General features: G+C 34.3%; 2 protein-coding genes across 2 annotated transcripts; one reads left to right on the top strand and one right to left on the bottom strand.

Moving 5' to 3' along the window:
* Nucleotides 1–263: 263 nt before the first annotated feature.
* Nucleotides 264–3,500, top strand: LOC143305685 (uncharacterized). Its single transcript, XM_076690213.1, has 2 exons — nucleotides 264–1,020; nucleotides 2,281–3,500. The coding sequence occupies exons 1-2, from the start codon at nucleotides 264–266 to the stop codon at nucleotides 3,498–3,500; spliced, it is 1,977 nt and encodes a 658-aa protein (XP_076546328.1).
* A 9,597-nt stretch (nucleotides 3,501–13,097) lies between these two features.
* On the bottom strand, nucleotides 13,098–18,447 carry LOC117609912 (uncharacterized). Its single transcript, XM_034336670.2, has 2 exons — nucleotides 15,344–18,447; nucleotides 13,098–15,132 (listed from the first exon to the last, which is right to left on the bottom strand). Exon 2 carries the CDS (start codon nucleotides 15,060–15,062, stop codon nucleotides 13,617–13,619), a length of 1,446 nt encoding a protein of 481 aa, XP_034192561.2. The 5' UTR covers nucleotides 15,063–15,132; nucleotides 15,344–18,447; the 3' UTR covers nucleotides 13,098–13,616.
* Between the last annotated feature and the right edge of the window lie 2,251 nt (nucleotides 18,448–20,698).

Below are 20,698 nucleotides of genomic sequence, written 5' to 3'. Positions count from 1 at the left end.
CTAATTTTATTATTAAGGCGGCTAACGAAACTATTAGAGTGACTTCTCTACCGAAAAAGCACAAGCTTGTTCCCTGATGGAATGATCAGTGCAGAGAAGTCCTAAAAAATTCTAAACGAGCTTTCAATTATTATAAAAGACATCATTCAGAAGAGAACAAAATTAAGTTTCAAAAGTTGCGTGCTGCTGCCAGGCAAATTATTAAACAGAGTAAAAAGAATAGCTGGATGAAATTTGTCTCAACCTTAACCAAGCAGACTAACATGAAAGAAGTGTGGGATAAAATTAATGCAATCAGGGGCAATAGAAAGGGTTGCGGCACGCATTTTATTATGAACAACCAGAATGACGTAGTCTCTAGTCTTCAACAGATCTCTGATATATTTGCACTCACATTCGCAAATAATTCTAGTACGATGAACTATGATGAGGACTTCAGACAATATAAAGGTAACCGGGAAGAAGAAACAATTAATGTAACCGATGATCTCAATCATCCGTTTCTTAATACCCCTATTTCTGAGAGGGAACTCAATGAAGCTATCTCTCGATCTAAAAACTCTAGCCCGGGTCCCGATAATATCCCTAATATTTTCATCAAAATTTTACCTCCTATTGGAATGAAAATACTTCTTGATATATTTAATATCATCTGGTCTAATCATGTGTTCCCTAAAAAGTGGAATGAAGCGATTGTTATCCCTATTGCTAAACCTGGTAAAGACTCATCTAAACCCAACAACTATAGACCCATCTCTCTTACCTGTAATATGTGCAAGATCCTTGAGAGGATCATCAATTTTCGATTGAGATGGTTTCTCGAGCGCAACAATCTCTTAACTGACAATCAGTTCGGTTCTCGAACTGGCCACTCCACCATCTCACACCTTGTTAGCCTCGAAACGCGGATCCGTGAAGCCTTTGCCAACAAGCAGCATGTACTCGCTGTTAGCCTTGATATCGAAAAGGCATGCGATATGGTGTGGAGATACAAAATTCTGCTCAATCTCAAAGAAATGGGTATTACTGGCAATATGTGGCATTTCATTAACAACTTTATTAGCAATAGGAGTATCCGGGTCCGTTTTAATGCTTTCCTCTCACAAAAAACTGTGATTGAGAACGATGTGCCACAGGGAGCTGTTCTCAGCGTTACTCTGTTCCTGATTACTATCAACGAAGCGTGCAGCATCACGCAACTTCCGACAATCACAAGAGTGTTTGCTGACGACATTACTATTTTTTGTAAAGGAAAATCTATTTGTACCTCTCAAAATTTTATTCAATCGTCCCTTGATAAGTTAAATGCCTGGGCTAAAAGAACTGGGTTTAAGTTTCCATCCACCAGGACTGAATGCATTCTTTTCACCAACCGCTGTGAATCTCAGCCGCCCTCACTAACTCTAGGAACTAATCCTCTAAAAGTTGTTTCTTGTACGAAGATTCTTGGACTAATTTTTGACAGTAGACTCAAATGGAGCCATCACATTGGCAGCCTTGTTGACAACTGCAAAAGAAGGTTGAACATACTTGTTAAGGACTGCTAATCAATCCTTCGGATATTGCACAAAGTGCCGTCTGATTTTGATTAGTATCACCCAAGCAAGCAGGTTGGGAGAAAATGATTGCACACATTTATGCACTATTATATTGTTTATTCCTATTGTAGTGTGTATATGTGTGTACGTGTAACTGGGTGTGTGTGTTTGAATTTACTACAATCTGTCGTGAGTGTCTGACTGTTATCCGTCTTGTACAAGGTACCAAAACGAAGTGTCCTCTTCTCTAAAATTTGCTTCGAGCTCGTGCCCTCCCTTCCAACCGCCCTTAGTGCATTTCCGATATAGAAGGGGAACACGAGCATCGCTTAGGTGGGCGAAAGTTAGACTTCGAGAAATTCTGAGAATTGACCTGAACTTGGGTCCTCATTGTAAATAGTTCAAGTGGCAAGCAGAACGACCACTTGCATCCCTAAAAGGCGAAATTTATGATGTCTAATACCGTCTATTTCCGGTGACTGACAAACTCCATGTGCGCCACCCAGAGCCTGATAATCAGATGGCAACAACATGGTCAAGGGGACCCAATAAATCTTTCTAAATCCCTTCAATATGAACTCCAACAATACTAAAATCATTGGCATATAGTAACTGGGGAGCTGAGAAAACCATTCTTCTTCAAGCTTATAAAGCGATTGTACGCTCCAAACTTGATTACGCAGCTATTATATACAATTCTGCTAAACCAACTCGAATAAAATTAATACAATTCATAATGCAGGACTGAGGATTTCAACTGGTTCATTTCATACAAGTCCCATTGGTAGCATTTTGATTGAAGCTGGTGAACCATCTCTTCAACACAGAAGGAAGTTACTTAGTATTAAATATTCTATTAAAGCTGCGACTTCGAGGAATGGTATCATTCACGATGACATTTTTCCTAAAAACCAGTCCAGGGTAAATTGTCAACATGGTAATGATCCCCCTTGGCTAAGAATTCAAAATTATCTCGACAATATCAATTATACATTACCCACAATGGAGAAAAATAGATTCCACAAAGATTCACCCTGGTTGCTTCAAATACCAGTTGTTGATACCTCGCTTAAGTTGGGTGAAGTGATGGATCTATCTGACGAGGATTGGAGAGGCCGATTTAATGCTTTTTATGCTAATTACCCCTCCTTTAAGCACATCTATGTTGATGGTTCCAAGAATAATCTGGGAACAGGAGCCTCGGTTTTCACCCAGGACGTATCTATCAATCATGGATTGAATTCTTTCAACAGTATCTTTTCCGCCGAATCATATGCACTTCTCATGTCACTTAATTTCATTGCTAACTCGCCTGACTCCAAATTTATCATCTTCTCTGACTCTCTTTCCACATTAGCAAGATGTCATAATTTTAGACAGACCATCGAAATGTATGTTGCAATTCAAGAATTGTATAATGATTTGATAAATTCAGGGAAAACAACAATTATTGCATGGATACCCGCCCATAAAGGTATTTACGGAAACGAAATGGCCGACCTCGGGGATAAAATGGCTACCACCCTTCGCCCTAACAATCATGCCATTTATAACTCTACTCTGGACATCACCAATCATATAGGATCCTCGTGCGAGCTTGAGTGGAATAAGTCATGGAAGAATTACAAAGCTAGCCCTCTCCATAAGTCAATCAATAACTTCTACGATCTCAAAACTAATTCAGAGTTTAATAGGAAAGAACAGGTGGCTATTACACGGATAAGATCTGGGCACACCCGATTGACTCATGCGTGCATTTTGAATGGTGGTCCGCGTATGGTATGTGAAGTTTGCAATGTGATGCTCTCGATCGATCACATTATCACCAAATGTGATAAATACAATCTAGGAAGATTGAAATTTAACATTGAGGACGACCTGAAGAATTCACTGGTCTCAGTTAAGTATCAGGAAACAATAATTGAATTCTGCAAAAACATAGGAATTCTTAATAGTTTATGATGGACAACTGAAGATAAATATCGTCACACCACTCACCGAATTTTCTACCTTATGTTTATTATATATTAGAATTATACTTATTTATATTTTTCATCTATGTTTATATTATGTTTATATTTGTATAACATTATATACTACTCATTTATGATTATTATGTACCACTAACATTGTGAGCCTGTCGGGCTAAGTCGCTAATGATTCTTGCTGTCGATGCGACTATAAATTAAAATAAAATAAATAAATAATAAGTTAAAGTGTATTCTTAATGTCAAGCATTGTAAGAGAATGTATTTGATCAAAAACATTTTACTGTAAGTATTTTGGGGTGCAGTTTCGTAAAGCGCAACTCTCCAATTGCGGTGAAATTTTAACCAAAGCTTATCCTTGATTAGAAAAGAAATTTCCTGAAATGATTTTCGGCGATAAGGCCTCGTTTGCCTTCTACATTTCCTCAAAGTTTGGAAAGTTTCTACTACATAACTCGAAAAATATTGATTTCACAGAAAAAAGTTTCAAACAAAAAATGAAGCTCTTGAAAAGTTCTACAAAAAACGTTGTATACATTTTTTATGTGAACGTATCATTTCAGCTGTTATGAACAATAATAGTATTTTTCCCTCAGATCATGTCAGGGTATACATTTAAATCCGGCCGCCGCGCCGTAAGGCGGCCGGTAACGCTTTCATTTGCACATGTTTTTATAATTAATTTATTATTATTTCATGAAAGCGTTGCCGGAAAGTAAGGATTATGTGTTCGGAACAGAACGCCAATTATACTGCGCTGTGTCGGTAAGGTAGGGAACGATATGAAAAACGTAAATTTTTTTTTTTTTCGAATCGCCAAAAACCATTCTCACAGATGTTTCTTTCAAGAATTTAGTAAGGCGAGGATTTGCAATTTATGTGCAATTTATATATTTCACTATATTGTATCAACCCGATAGTGTAGAAATTAGGTACTATTTGTTTACATAACAGCCAAAATAATAGGTTTATGTGAAAAAATAGTTTTTGTAGAGCTTTTTAAGGGCTTCATTTTTTGTTTGAAACTTTTTTCTGTGAAATCAATATTTTTCGAGATATGCAGTAGAAACTTTCCAAACTTTCAGGAGATGTAGAAGGCAAACGAGGTCTTGTCGCCAAAAATCCTTTCAAGGAATTTCTTTTCTAATCAAGGATAAACTTTGGTTTTTCACCGCAATCGGAGGGTTGCATCTTTCGGAACTTTATCCAATGGCCGACACAATACTTTCGTTCTAATAGAAGAAATAATAAGCAAAGTTATAGAGTAGACTCTCGTTATATTGCCACGTGTGCGATTTATTCTTCGTACAGATTTTCAAGCATACTAATGCCACTCTTCCACTATCATACCCTATGAAAATGCTACAATTTTATCTTCACTTTTCTCTGCGAGTAAAAGTTTGGAAGCTGGAAAAATTTCCCGCCCCTAAAGCCGGCTGCAGCCCTGTCCGCAGCAATGTAACGAGGTCTACTGTATGGGTATCATTTGACTTTTGAAACGAAAAGTTAATCTGTTAACTATTACAGAATATTGATTATTTTCATTCTATTTACATTTTTTTTAAGTTCTAATGAAGGTTATTCTTTTTTCAATGAATGAGGAATTACGCATAATCTACTCTTTTTAAGAAAATACAACTATTTTATTTTTTATCCTCTCCAGATTCCAAATGAGCCCAATTGGAGTCATTTAATATTTCTCATTTTAAGATTCGTTTTATCAATATTGATAAAATCTGTTCACTTTCTGAAGTTTAAGAAATAACCCTATACAAAAAGAAATGTTCTTTTCATTTGCCAGAAGATTCAGGTCTGAAAGAGTTAATGTAGATATACTTGGTATTTACTTTATTTATTTATTGAAATTAAACGTTAACTTATTCTACGATCAAGTATGACGTCTTATTTTAAAGTATTAATCAACGTCACTCTGGAACGTTTAACCAATGTATTATATTTTAAACTGGTTTAATCTTTTCCTTCTAGAACTCCTGCGCAATATTTCATGTCGTAGTCCAAACGACGTAGCTCAAATATGAACTGACATACCTAACGATATAACGATTAATTGATCCAAGAGTTGATAGGAAAGTAATTTAAAATTTTTCAAAAGGGGTATGCTATTACATAAAATAGAAATAAACTGAAAATGCAAGCAAGATAAAAATTAAATTTGTAATGTAAAATCTTAAAAACTGAAGGAATATAAGTGACATTTTTATTTTACCTTATTTTTTGCCGACGATATTCCTAATCTAATCAATTTTACATTGATAATTGTAATTGTCGGGTCGCACCAACAATACCCATTATGAAGTTGATTTTCGTAAACCCGAGTTTCGACGAGTTATTAACTTAATTTTTGTCAGGTAGTAGAATAAAATATTCGACGATAGGATTAGACCTTAATTCAAGTTTGCTTTCAAACAGCATACATTTTTTCAAATCAATAGATCTTTACCTGTAGCAGCAATAAGACCCAAGGAATCGTTACATCCTATCTAGTAATTTGGTTTATTAGTCACATCTGGTTGCCAGAACCCTTAACCTTAGAAGTAGAGTCTTTGTTTGCAGTTTTCTATTCATGTCGAGGTATTGCTTAGTTTTATTGCTCGCTACGGTCACCGAGTACACGCGGACCCACCGCGTACGTCACTAAGGCACCCCTGACAACGAAGAAGGAATATTTTCCACCTCCACAAAAATCAGGCCAATAGGCATGGCTCATCCGAAAATTGTACTCCTTGCCCAGAATATAAAAATCTGAAACAAGTTCCCTAATTAGACATTATAGTTCAAACCATTCTCGTGAAAACACTCTCGTGAAACAACTCACACACACATCGAAAACAACATTTTCTGTCGAACGGATAAGCTCCGAAAACTAAATACTCAACCGAACTGTTTAACCGAAGTATAATAAAATTAAAAATTATAATCAACTACAAGTACGAATTGCAACGGGTCAATTTATTTGGACATCAATACCAATCCTCAAGTTGTCCCAACCTCTCGTTAAACCAAACGTGAGGAATAAACAGTAATAAGAGTAATAGCGTCGTAATAAGAATAATTTAAAAATAATAACAAACATTTCATTTTGTACTTATCCACTATCAAATTAAAATAAATTTAATTACGCGTAAACATAATTTATTCGTATCCGTTAGCTGCAGTACGATATCTGGGATAGTGTTCCGTAACTCAGGCACGGTAAATAGTTTTGTAGTTTTCACTGTGTCCAGTAATTATGACAAAATTTGTTTTTGGATTTTAACTTAATATCTCCTTAATAGTTTTTTCCTTATTTGACTTAATAAGTTCAGAACTTATAGAAATCCTTAATCATCATTTTAATCAAAAAAAGTTCCCGGAATAAATAAAAAATTATGTCGAAATTTTTCAACAACTTTTATGCCACGCAATAAATATCCGGTATATGAATCCTTTATTCTATTAACAGTCTGAATCGTGTCGCCAAGAGATAAACTAACTTATTGTTAGAAACATCAAAGACGTTATCCGCGTTCGACTAGGGGGTTCCCAGAATGCTATACGCATTGTCGTATCACATCTGGGCCATGTAAAAAAGTATAAAAGAAATTTTGAAAAATTCCTATTCGGAATATAACAATGTATACTATAAAACATATATACATATAAATTGATCATTCAAGAGAAGAAAGCAATTAAAAAATTCAGTGTTTTTGATTTCATGTCGCTAAAATTTTAAAAAGTGTTTTTCTTAAATAACTGTTTTAAGAATTTGTACACCAGGTGTCTTGAAAAGCGATCAACCAATTTATAGAATATAAAGTCATAAATGTAAGAATAAATCTACTTTTTTAAAATAAGGGACTTCAGAATTTAAGAAACTATATGTATTTGTATTTTATGAACCTCCATACAGTGTAAAAAGTATAACAAAATTAATGAATTTTTCTTCACAAACAGCTATTTAAAAAATTTTTAATATCTTTTGACAATGTGTGCTTCAGTATCCAAGAAATAATATACAGAATAATAAATTAACAATTTCCTTTCAGTTTCAATAATTAAACCCAACGCATATGGTAAAAACATGAAACAGGTACTGTGCTTTCAAATATTAAAAAGTGTGCATCAAAACTTTACTTCCACACCGCACAAGCTTGACAAAAAAATCGATGAAAATGTGAAATTTTGTGGAAAATTGCTGAAAATTTTATGCTACGGTAAAAATCCCATTTAGTCGTTGAAATTTTAATGAAAAATGTTGTTCTATACATCCCAATTATTTTTATTTATAACAAAATCCCTTTCACATCGTTCCAAACTATGTTACGTTCTATATAAACAAATAAATAAAAAAATAATGTAACCACTTATACTCTAGAACAAAGTGTAAAACTACATTGTAAAAGTATATTTCTTTATTTTCTTTTTTATACGATTTGTTTATTTGAATTTTTACCTACTGATAGTTCAAATAAACAAATTCGTATAAATTTATTATGGGGACTATCAAGAAAGAAAACAGGTGTAGTGCGAGTGATTAAATGATTTGTTTTGCAAAAAAGAGAAGAAAAAATAGAAAGAATAATAGAATTACGATGTCAGCAAAAATACTTTTATTTTGAAAGATAAATAAATTATTTAAAATTTTCTTGATTGAAATATTGTATAATAAAAGTAGGATATCCGCGAAATAATTTTATTTTGGAATATAAATAAATTTTTTAAAGATTATTTAACCTTCTATAGGTATAAATGTATCTTCGATAAATACTAATAAAATATAATTGGTGACTAAGAAATTTTTAAATATTTAAAACTTTGCAGAAATATAAGTAGTTCAATTGACGGTAAGAATGAAACCATTCTTTATTTTATCGACAATGAAACGAATCTTAACATTCAGACAGCGGACCATGAAGAGAGTATTTCATATTACTTTCATTTTCTAAATTTTACAGTTTCTTTAAAAATCAAACAATTTTTTCAATATACAGGGCGTCTCAGCCGATTTTGACATCTTCCTCGGTATTGTGGCACATAGTGAAAAATGTTTCATAGGGAACTTAAATGGGCATCGAGTGGGGCATGTTCTGGTGTTATTAGTTTTTTCGTACGTAGACGCGTCAAGAATATATGAAGATCAACTTTGTTTTTTTTTAATGGAATGGGGTACTTTTTTATACATCAAACGATGCAGCTAGACATTCTTTATAAAAAAGTACTAACCTGTGTACAGTAAAGACTCGATAAGTGTTCAGAATTTGGAACCGGCGAGGAACATTTAGCGAACAGAAGATTTGATTCTGCTAATCGTTTGTATTTTGCCGAAGTCGACGAACATAGAAAGAGACAGTCTAATAAAGAAGAAAGAGGGACTGAGAGTCGAGGTGGTCGTAACAAATTAAATGCCTACATATCGGTAAGACAATACTAATCCAACAAACAAACTTTTTTAGTTTTTATTTTTTTTTAATAAAACTTTCACCAACATATTGGTGAGATTTTCCTGATTAAAATGAGACCAAACACGATATTGTTATGACATTTGGTTATGATGATTAGGCTTGTAAATGTTCGTCTTTTCTCGCTGTCTTTCTGTGCGGTCGACGTCGGCAAAATACATATATGCAACGTTTAAATGCCCAGAATCGATACCTCGGCTGGATATATGCAACATTAAATGCCCAGAATCGACACCTCGGCTGGATATATGCAACGTTTAAATGCCCAGAATCGACACCTCGGCTGGATATATGCAACGTTTGAAACCCGAGCCGACACCGCAACCGGTTTTCATTTCCAATCCTCCTTTGCTTTTCGCCAACTTTTAACATCAATTTTAGCAAGTAATTATAATTGAAACTATATCGTGTTTGGTACCACTTTAATCACAAAAATCTCACCAATGCGCTAGTACAAGTTTCATTAAATAAAAGTCAAAAATAAAAAAGTTTTTTGATTCAATTAGTATTAGTCACACCGATACGTTTCGGCTCTTTCCTTTGATCATCGGACCTCCCTCTTTCTGCCACTATCTGTCCTTTTCTACGTTCACGCTTGGCTGCTCGTCGCGTGTAACCCGAGATTCGACACCTCGACTAGATATATGCAACACCTGGGTCCCAATGTTTGTTGCATATATCCAGCTTTTACTGTAATGCTTTCTTACGAGGGGAACTACCCAAGTGTTACACTCACTTATTAATGAAACTTTGCCACCTTGTAGAGCTCGTCGCCCTGAACACGCCTATACCCCCTTTTGGGGGCAGACGGCTAATTGTTTAAAAGATATTAACAATTAAAGTTAGTTACTCCTTACATTGAGAAGCATGACAAACTAATACACATAAATGCTTAGCTCCGCAGTAAAACAGTAGACTCGCAATCTAACTGCCCACGGTTCAAGTCCATGGTTCCCGCCAACTTTTTTTTTCTTCTTTCTTCTTTCTTTTTAATGATAATCTGTCTCTTTTTGAATAACTATTACAACTGTGCTATAATCATTGCATTTATTAATAGGTAATTAATTACATGTGCTGAAATTTTTATAAAATTTAAGTTATCTTTTCTATCCAATACGTACATTAACACCCTTACCGCATTCAGAATTTACACGCGTTTATTTGTTATTATTTGGTTTCACAAGTTCAATTTATTTAATTATATTTATTTAGTTACATTCATTTATACTACTGTGCAAAGTTATAATTTATATTTACAACTTTAGAAGAAGACGCAGAAGACATTAGTGAAGAATCCAAAACAATAGGACAGAAATTATATTCGTATTTTATGGAAATTAATTGTGTGTGTATAATAACAAATAAACGCTAGTAAATTTTGAATGCGGTAAGGGTGTTAATGTACGTATTGGATAGAAAAGATAACTTAAATTCTATAAAAATTTCAGCACATGTAATTAATTACCTATTAATAAATGCAATAATTATAGCACTGTTGTAATAGTTATTCAAAAAGAGACAAATTATCATTAAAAAGAAAAAAGAAAAAAAAAGTTCGGAACCATGGACAGTTAGATTGTGAGTCAAGCGTTTTACCGCGGAGCTAAGCATTTATATGTGTTACTTTGTCATGCTTCTCAATGTAACCAGTAACTAACTTTAATTGTTAATATCTTTTAAACAATTAGCCGTCTGCCCCCAAAAGGGGGTATAGGCGTGTTCAGGTCGACGAGCTCTACAAGGTGGCAAAGTTTCATTAATAAATGAGCGTAACACTTGGGTAGTTCCCCTCGTAAGTCTGGTACAGTATTGATCCGTAATAAACAACAGTTTTCCGGCTCGAAACAAGCAAATCTCTATCCCCACCTTTTCGTTTAATGTTGCCCGCAAAGTGAGAGGTCCGAGAAATGAGTGAGAGGTCCGTGAAAGCGAGAAGCCGATGTTTTGGGTAATAAATTGTCACGCTCGACTGAGCAATGACATCGGTTAGTAGAAGAAGAATGGAATATCTATAATGCTTTCTCAGTCTAGCATATTTGCCTTGAAATAAGCGAAATAGTGCGAGAATGAGAGGGCATGCTATATTCTATCCTTGTCCAAAAAATAACATCCCTGCTCGGCCGATCACTTTATGATTTGCCGCTACCACTCGTTTCTCGCGTTCTCTATCGTCCCGTTTCAAGAACAAAGTCAAGCCGAATAGCTACCTGCTTCGAAATAAGCAACTGTTCGGTTCCGAACCACTTGCTTATTTCGAAGCATTACTGTAGATCCTTTCGAATAGTTATCGAGTCTTTACTGTATGTCGAAAAGCTGGTAGTTTAGGAGATATTTCAATTTAAATAATTCTAAAATTCGTACTGACAGCGTTTATCTACAGGTATGGTTCAACATAACGACCATTTGCATCACAACATTTTTGAAATCGATGAAGTAAGGACTGGCCTATGTTATTTAATGTAACGGCTGATATTTTGCCACATTCGTCGATAATACGCTGCTTCATATCAGTCACTGTAGTTGAATCTTTCGCGTAAACCTTATCCTTTAAATAGCCAGACCTTACTTCATCGATTTCAAAAATAGGTCAGTACCTTTTTATAAAAAATGTCTAGCTGTATCGTTTGATGCATAAAAAAGTACCGTATTCCATTAAAAAAAAACAAAGTTGATCTTCATATATCCTTGACGCGTCTACGTACGAAAAAACTAATAACACCAGAACATGCCCTACTCGATACCATTTAAGTTCCCTATAAAATATTTTTCTCTACGTGCCACAATATCGAGGAAACCAAGATGTGAAAGTCGGCTGAGACACCCTGTACAAAACCCCTTCGTTAGAAAAATTATAAATTTAATTTCAGGTTAGTACCCTCGTATATATATTTTATAAGTTTGGGTCACGATTGACCTATTCTTAGACTTCGCTATTCAAGGGTTATGGGTAGAAATATCCCCTTTAAAAAATTATGGATTGTGATATTATTGTGAATACATGATAGAGAGAAAATGATCCACTTTTATGTTTAAAAATTAATTTATATTAAATGCTTTTTATGTGAAGTTGTTAATGTAGAATATAATTAAGTAGTTGTTTTAATCCAAATGACTATTTTGTTAATTTAAAAAAATTAAATTAGTTAAAAATGCTTTGAATTAAATGAGGTATTAGCTATTCCACTCGTGTAAAAGTACATCAGCCAGTGGATGAAAAAGTAATGAATTATAATCGTGATGGCTACGTATTTATTATCACACTTTTACCTTGGGAGCATCGTTTGTTTACGAAGCTCCTATCGCTTGACGATGGTGCCTTTGTTATCACAGCTTCTAGCGTTCCATAACCGTCCGAAGGGATTCGTGCCGATGATGTACGAGCTGGCTTATAGAGAAAAGCCCTTTTTTCCCGTCGTTACTCGAAAGTGCTCCGTTAAGTTCCATAATAATTCTTTTCCAAATATCGTTATTGTAACTCCGTTTTTTGTTCGATGTCGATCTAAAAGATTCCGCGAATGTTCGAAATGAAATGGAGTAGGTACACAAACAATCAGAAATAGAAATATACCGAGTTGGGAATATTTATGAATAACGAACAATTGACGATGAATAATACTTTCAATAATCTTCGACTCAAAATTACAAATAGAACGAGATAATTCGAATGAAATAAATAATTAATTTAAATGATATAAACCCTGAAATTATGAAACTCTGAAATGCAAAATATTAAACACTTGATAATGTTAATCAAGCTATGGGACTTGGCCCCCTCCTGTATACGTTACGCAAAACTGCTTTTACAGTAGAGAACGCCGTATTTACTTCCGGGAAAATTTAACTTTTAAGAAAGATGATAATATTTAACTTTGAAGATGTAGTCTAACATTAAATAGTGCTTTTTATATAAAACTGTAAATCATAATTACATTATGTAAATTAAAACATGTTTAAACAACGAACGAGGTAAAAAGAACGTTTGAAACATGCCAATTTATGCTGATATTTTTCAACTTGTTTTAGAAACTAATAATGGTCTATAAGAAACTATAACTACAACATGCAGCAAAGGAGACCTGCCTCTGGGAAAGATTAAGAACAAGAGCCACAGGTCATTTTTTATTTTCAGTATAGAAAGAGAATAGTTTTAGAAAATATTTTCTTTTCGTTTATAAATCAACAATAAAATAATTACACAGAATATAATATTTTTTTGTACTTTCCAACTTTAATTTGCCCTTGCAGTGAGCAGCTCTTGCAGATCATTCTGGTCGTCGTGAGCAACTGCAAAGTGAGGATGGTAATTACGTGAGTGAGACATGTTAACTGGGCCAAGAATGAACCATCCAAATATTGAAAGTTGAGCCAATGGTATTGACGGTATGCCCTTGATGACGTTTGGTTGATGATGGATCCATAGTAGTCGGCTCCAATCATCACATCGACTGATCGTGGTTAAGCGGTGTCTTTGGAGGTTAAGTGAGCGGATGTGCTGGTTCCAATATGAAAGATAATGCTGAGCCGGAGTCTATAAGGAGCCTAATTTGATGAGTGGAAACTAATGTTGATATTAGAGCATGAGCTGTTGTGAGTAGAGATGAATTAGTTGAACTGACGACTGTGCTAGGTCCTCATCGCGCTCCTGGTGAAGTAAATGAGTATGCCTGGGATGAGCCTGCCCTTTGCTTAGGATGAGAAGCAGGTGGTTGAGTCGATGTGGTCATAAAAGCGACCTCGCTTCCATGAAGCATCGTGTGGTGCCGCGTTGAACAGAGCTTGCACTCTCGAGTCGTTTTGCAGGCCTTCAATGGGTGCCTGCCCAAGCAGTTGTAGCACAGTCGATTGAGCTGTACACACATGAACCGGTCCTTTATGCTCATCCTCCTGAACTGGCTGCATGCAACAATGTAATGGCCGCGACCGCAACAATCGCAGGCTTCATACGGTGAGGCTCTCGGAACTGCCTGATGCGAAATTGTTCTTCTGATCCGTGCGGGCTGAGCTGGCTGTTCCGGTGGAGGCGCCTGTTTGGACTGCGGTTGAGCTGACTTGTTTTGATCTGCCTCGAGCCGTTCCAAAATTCGTACACGTGACGTGGCAAACTGAGTGAGCTGATCGAAGGTGGGGTATTCGTTGGTTGCCTCCAATGAGGACTCCCACATCTTCTTCGTGGCACCATCTAGGCGGCTGCTCACCTGGTGGACTAATATACAGTCCGCCAGTTGATTCGGATCGACCAGGTTGAGAACCGCGTTCCTGTTCTCAATCGCGGCGGTGAGAAGTTGGTTGAGCAACCTTGCAGAATGGTGCTTGGTAGCAGGCAAAGCCAAGAGCTGATCTAAATGTGCCTGAATGAGCAGTCTTTTATTCTCATACCGAGTCCTTAATTGTTCTAGTGCGGACTGCAGGGAGGCGTCTGTCAGGGGGAGGTTAGAGATCAGTTGAGCTGGCTCTCCCTCCAGACACCGCTTCAGGTAGTAAAACTTTTCTACATTCTGTAATCTGGTGTTTGTTAAAATCATTGATGAGAATAGCTCAAAGAATGGTGGCCAATCGGTGTAGCTCCCAGTGAACTTGGGCAGTGAGATGACCGGTAGTGTCTCCAGTTGTTGAGTTGACCTTAAGTTGAGAAGCGATGCCTTCTCCTTGGCGATGAATCTTTTGACCGCAGAGCAAGCTCTCTGCATTTGCAAGTGGCAGTTTGCTTCAAAATACTCATGATGAGCCATCGAGGTAGGCCACACGACCTCCAAGTAAGCATGCTCTTGGTTGAAGGCCTTGAGCGCTTCTTCTATCTGTGCCTTCAGATCGGCTAATTCCTCCATTGAGAGGTCCCCTGAGTTTTTTATCACTGCCTCGTGCACGTCCTGAATAGAGGTGAGCCGTCCCATTTGCGTCCGCACCTTGAGCTGCAGTTCTATTGGTAGCGTTGCCGGTAAGCTGGCCCTGGTCGCATGTGAGTGCAGCACTGACGAGGTGCGAGGTGAGGGGTTCAGCTCCGACACCTCCAATGTCTCCTGCGAATCATCACTCTGAATCTCACTCCATTTGTCAGTGGTCCTTAATAGCTGTGCCATATCGATGATCTGCTCTCTTCCTTATCGGCCGTCGATGATCTGGTATTACAGTGAGCTGCCTGAACGCCACCTGAATTAGAGTGTGAGAATGAGGAGTTATGTCGGACTTGAGAGCGATAAAGATTACGAACACGAGACAAAGATTCGTGAGGCGCACGATGATTTGTTTAAGAAATTAACGAAAACCGACTCTAGCAAGTGCGCAATCCGGCTCGAAGGTTTCCGAAAATTGAGTTGTATTTCAATTTGAGTTGCATAATAAAGTCGTTACAGTCTGTTACCTGAGTGTTAGAGAAGTTGGCTTGTGAATAAGATGGTTGAGTGAGTCTGAGCGCCGTTAATTCAGCCCGCTTTGGTTGTGAATGTTTTTGAGCGTGAATGAGAAGCACGTGGTTGACGACTCACGTGCTTGTTCAGTTAATAGTGTAAATAAGCTGTATCTGATAAAGCCTGCATGGTGGTTAGATATTTGGATGAGCTTGTACAAAGGTATTTTACACATAAGTTGATACGTTCTTGAGTAACATAAAAGAACTGACAATGAGATGGACACCTCTGCACTGGTTAATTAAGAATATAATAATGGCGTCGGCGTGGGTCTTGCGCGCGAATGAGAGAGAAGACCTATGACTTACGCATCGATCGCGATGGGCAACTCCGGATCGATAAATCGATCGATCGTGCGCGCCATCAGGCTGAGCTGGTTCTTGAAGGTATTTGCAACTTTGATGTTTAATTTTTTATGCTACTATTTTTCACCTTCTCTTTATCTATTATTTTTATTAAATAGTGATTACAATTTGAAAATGAATAAAGTCTCAGTATATATTAAACGAAGTATGTACTCAAATGTAATTTATTAACAATTTCTTGTTAAGTATAAAGACAAAAGAATAAAATAACAAGAGTCGTAGATTCCATGAAAATATATGGTCATCAAAGCATTCATCCCTTCTGCTATTATTTTTTCGATAGTTATTCATTGCTTGCATTTTAAAATAAATAATGAAAATTTAAATATCATGCTTACATGGTATTTAACGGTACTTGACTGGGCAAATTATTATCAGAATTTAACTCAAAATTCAACTGTAAGTTCAACTGTAAGTTGTGTCGTGAATGCGATACGATATTATACGGCAAAGGGTCAATAGAAGGTATCGAACGATAAACCGCTTTTCGAAATCACTCTCCTTGTGCCTGACCTCTCGTAGACAGAAGATGAAACTACTGATATCAGTTCCACGGATAAGATACTCGAATATTCGCATATGGTGTATAAAAACATCATTTTCCACAATTATTTACTATATTGTTATTTGAGTCGTTCATAAATCAAAGTAATTAATTCCACTTTTGGAATTTATGAAAATTTTAGTGCTCAAGCATTAAATTATTGCTTAATTTTTTATATTTTATTAATTTCCCTACTTTTTATGGTAAATAGGTGGTTTATTTATTATTCAATAATTTTACTTATTAATAAATAATCATAAAATAATAGCAACAAATGATAAAAGCGTTAAAAACATTGTCAAATGGTAATTTAGAAGCAAGTACAACAAACTTTAGGTACATGTTCGACTGTAGATAACATTCCAGGGCTAAATTTCCGAAAATCTGTCAATTCGAATTTGGCTGACATTTTGTAAATAGCTTCATTTAACAAAAAAACGATATTTGCGGAGAGGAATTTTAGCAATTCAAGTATTAAGATCCAATATGGGAATGTCTTTACCATATTGATTTTTAAGGCGATACAAGCGTTGTAGCTGAAATCTGAATTCTGCGTCGGTAAAACAACCCAAATTTAATCGAAAATTAGGGCTATCAGAAACGGATTTAAGCGCCATCTCAGTTCAAGCGAAATTATTGTAAATCAATTTATTGAATTAGACTTTATAAATGTTTAATACGTTCTTCCGTTTTGAATGATATAAGCGAATAAATGTATAATTATTTTGGGATAATAAAGTTGAATGAATAGAAATGATAAACGGTTGAAATGTGATCAAGGTGGCAGGTTCCTCATCGATGGTGAAAACCGCTACAATACTGGCCCATTTAAAAAAATTAAAACTTAACCTAATTTATAAAACATGATATATATTATTAGGTATATGTTTAAGAATATATTTATTTTGTCCTAACTGAGACTGAGTTTTCCCACTTTATTTTAACTAGTATATATTGTACAGAGAGTTACATTACCACAGTAAAATGTGTTTCACAGAATCACCATTCACCATGTCGAATCACCAAAAATCCTTCTCGCAAACCTTATTTTTATATAAAATGAAGCAAATCGGATTTGAGAGGTTTTTGAAAATACAGCCCAACCTTATATTGTCATAACTTTTATGACAAATTTCATTCGTAGTAATTTTATTTCAAAAATTAGTTTTTTTATAACACCTTGTCACTTTGTGTTACATTTGCCTACTTTTTAAATAATATCAGGGTTAATACTATTTACCTTTTAAATTTTTTATATATTTTAGTTTCTCAGTGTCATTTCCTTTTCTTTTGAATTCTGTCAAGTAATAATTTGAATGAAAATCAAAATAAAATGAAATTAAGTATGTACACTTATTAATTTTTATTTTTATGTAATATTATTTGCCTATAAATATGTGTAAGTGTATGTACACATATTCGTACAAAGTATATGTACATACACATGTGTAATACGTGTAGTACGTAAATATAGACAAAGAAATATAAAAAAAGAAAAGAAGATGTAAGAAATTATAATTTTTCTTTAGAATGTAATCATAATGCCAGTTATCCGATTATCCGAAAAAATCGATTATGCGATCACCCTGAACACATTATTTCGGATAACCGGGGTTATACTGTATTATGTTTCTGATACATTCATAACACTGCCCCAATGTAATCAACGTATAATTTAAGTTACTTTTTTCAAGAACATACCAACTGCGGTTTTGAATTTAAACAAGTGTGGTAACTATAATTGATGGATCATTTCCGCGATTTCATGCAAAATAGCTTTTACGAGCTGCAAAATCGACCACGCAGAGCCCTATAGCAGAATGTAAACACTATCTCTGTTAGGGTATGTTCCTAAACACGTGTGCCTTGCAGTGGGCTTATGGTATGTCGTTATTGTGTGCTAATAAGTAACAACGGAACGATGATAGATCTGCTGTGCTGATTGTTCCAAAGATAAACGATTAAACTTTGCCGTTATATCATGTGACTTGAAATTAGAATGTTATATTATACACAAGTCTAGAAATTCTTTATCGAAAAATAAATAATAAAAATATTTAAAAACAAAACAATGAGGTCAACAATGTTTAATCAATTTATTTATTTTAGTTGCTTATATTAATTATTAAAACGTATTGAAAGTGGTTAATTAAAATAAAATTATATGAACTAACAATGATTTTTAATTGAGATCAGTCTCATAATTCTTTAAATCTTTTAAGGTGATAACATGATAATAAAGCAATTTCTAACTTTATATAAGAATTTATAATATAATTTTTTATACATACTTTCATTATCAAGGAAATTAGGTTCGAAAACTTTTCAAAATGTTTATAAAAAAATTTGTTTGGTGATTTTAATAATTCTTTTGTTAATTCAATAATTAATGAATGTTATAAATTAGTAAATGTAGTTATTAATTGGTAAGTGCAATTATTATTCATTACTGCTAAAATAATATAAAATAAAATTTAAACACGCATTAATTATTGCAATAATTAAAAAATTATTGATGAAATGTTTTGAAGAATTTTTTAACTTAGCTTTCTCAAATATCAAGCCATGATTCTTTCTTAAAAGAAATCAATTCCTTCAGTGTAATATCACAATTACTGAAACATTTATATAATTTTTTTTTAAATTTTTGCTCGTAAAATAAAGTTCTACTAATAAAGCTTAATCGTTTAATTTTAAAAGAGAATAACACTTAATAACGATTTTATTTCATGTTACCGTAGTTTCAAATGACGACATTGACTACGTATTCGATCCCTTAGGAATAATTATGTGAGATATTCTAGCAGTAATGAATAGAAATCAATTGCCTCGTGACATGCCCTAAAACCTTATGCTTAGCTGTATTGGCATCCGATATGCATAGTAGAGCTTGTTAGCAAGACAGAACCATTACCTATTAATATACACAGCTACACGAAAGTATTCGAACGACGTTACCGTTCAAATTAAACTACATGGTATAGTAATTATCAGTGACATAACGAGGATCTTTTTTTGAGGTAAGCCAAATCTTTTAGTCATTTTAAAATTTTGAAGCCTGAAATTTCGAAATTCTAGAATACTTGAATTCTAAAATTCTGAAATTTTAGAATTATAACACTTTGGTATTTTTAATGTTTTAGAACGTTAATGAGACCAATCCACATACCAGTTCATATTTTTAGGAAGACAATGCGGAATCTTACCTAACTACATATGTACTTACACCAATGAAAATTATTCAGATAAAATAATGTACCATTTATAGAGAATATTTTGGATAATATTTTGGAGGCAATGTTGCAACAAAATTTGAGCTTTCCATGAAAGATAACTTTAAATTACAATTACAACTAGAGCGGGTAAAGTTGATATTAATTAGTTGACATTCATGGCATTTTTTACTAAACTTAATACCATTGTTTGATACTTTTGTCCATTGTTATGTTTTTAAATTCGACAAATGAAGCAAAATGAAATTTATACCTCCTTATCATTCTAAAGATTTTAATTTCATTTTGTGCTTCATAATATTATCATTTTCTAAATTTTACATTGTTCCTTTAAAGATTATTCTTCCAATATATGAAACTCGTTTGATTAAAAATGAAGAAAACAAAAATAATATGAAATTCAAAATTAAATTGAAGTTGGAGCTTTCTCCATAGTCCGCCGACCGGGGATTAATAAGTCTGAAGCCTATTGTTACATTTACGAACTTATACAATAAATTTTTTTCAAATACTTTCGTTTACTAATTCATAAAATATTTAGTAAAAGTTGTGATAATTAATTTTTTTTAACAGCCTGCTAAATTAGATAAATTCTTGTTTTAAAATAGGTCAACCCAATTAGCAGAATCACTTGGTAAAATACACAACGTGTACAAATGCATATAATTTTTGCGTTTTTCAGAAATAATTTTATCTAATCTTTCTTTTGTTTCAATGTAGTTTATTTTCGCCATCTTCTTATTTGCTTCATAAAAGTAATATAGCTCGTTTAAAAATAAAGCATTGGAAATGTTATTAACAACTGAATGTCATGCAACTTTTCAAATACATGTTGCTCTAAACAAAGGGTTTAGCCGTATAAGCATAGTGAATCGGCCCCAGTAACAATTTCGGTTGATATTTATATCACATAATGCTTTTTGCCTAAACAACAATTGTGTGCAATTTCAACCCCCTACCCCCTCTGATAAGGGAGATATGAGGGTAAAACCCAAAACATTTACCATTTTTTTTCTCGGAAACTATTTAAGATATTTGTCACATTAAAGTGCAAATAGTAGGTATTCATTAGCTGTATATCATATTTTTTTTTCAAAATTTTTATTTGATGATTAAGGGTTGAAAATTAATAAATAAATCTTTGAAAATCATTTTTATAAACAATCC

Source organism: Osmia lignaria, chromosome 9 (genome assembly GCF_051020975.1).
Source record: "Osmia lignaria lignaria isolate PbOS001 chromosome 9, iyOsmLign1, whole genome shotgun sequence".
NCBI lineage: Eukaryota > Metazoa > Arthropoda > Insecta > Hymenoptera > Megachilidae > Osmia > Osmia lignaria.
The sequence above is the reverse complement of the archived record's forward strand: the minus strand, read 5'-3'. Positions and strand labels throughout refer to the sequence as shown.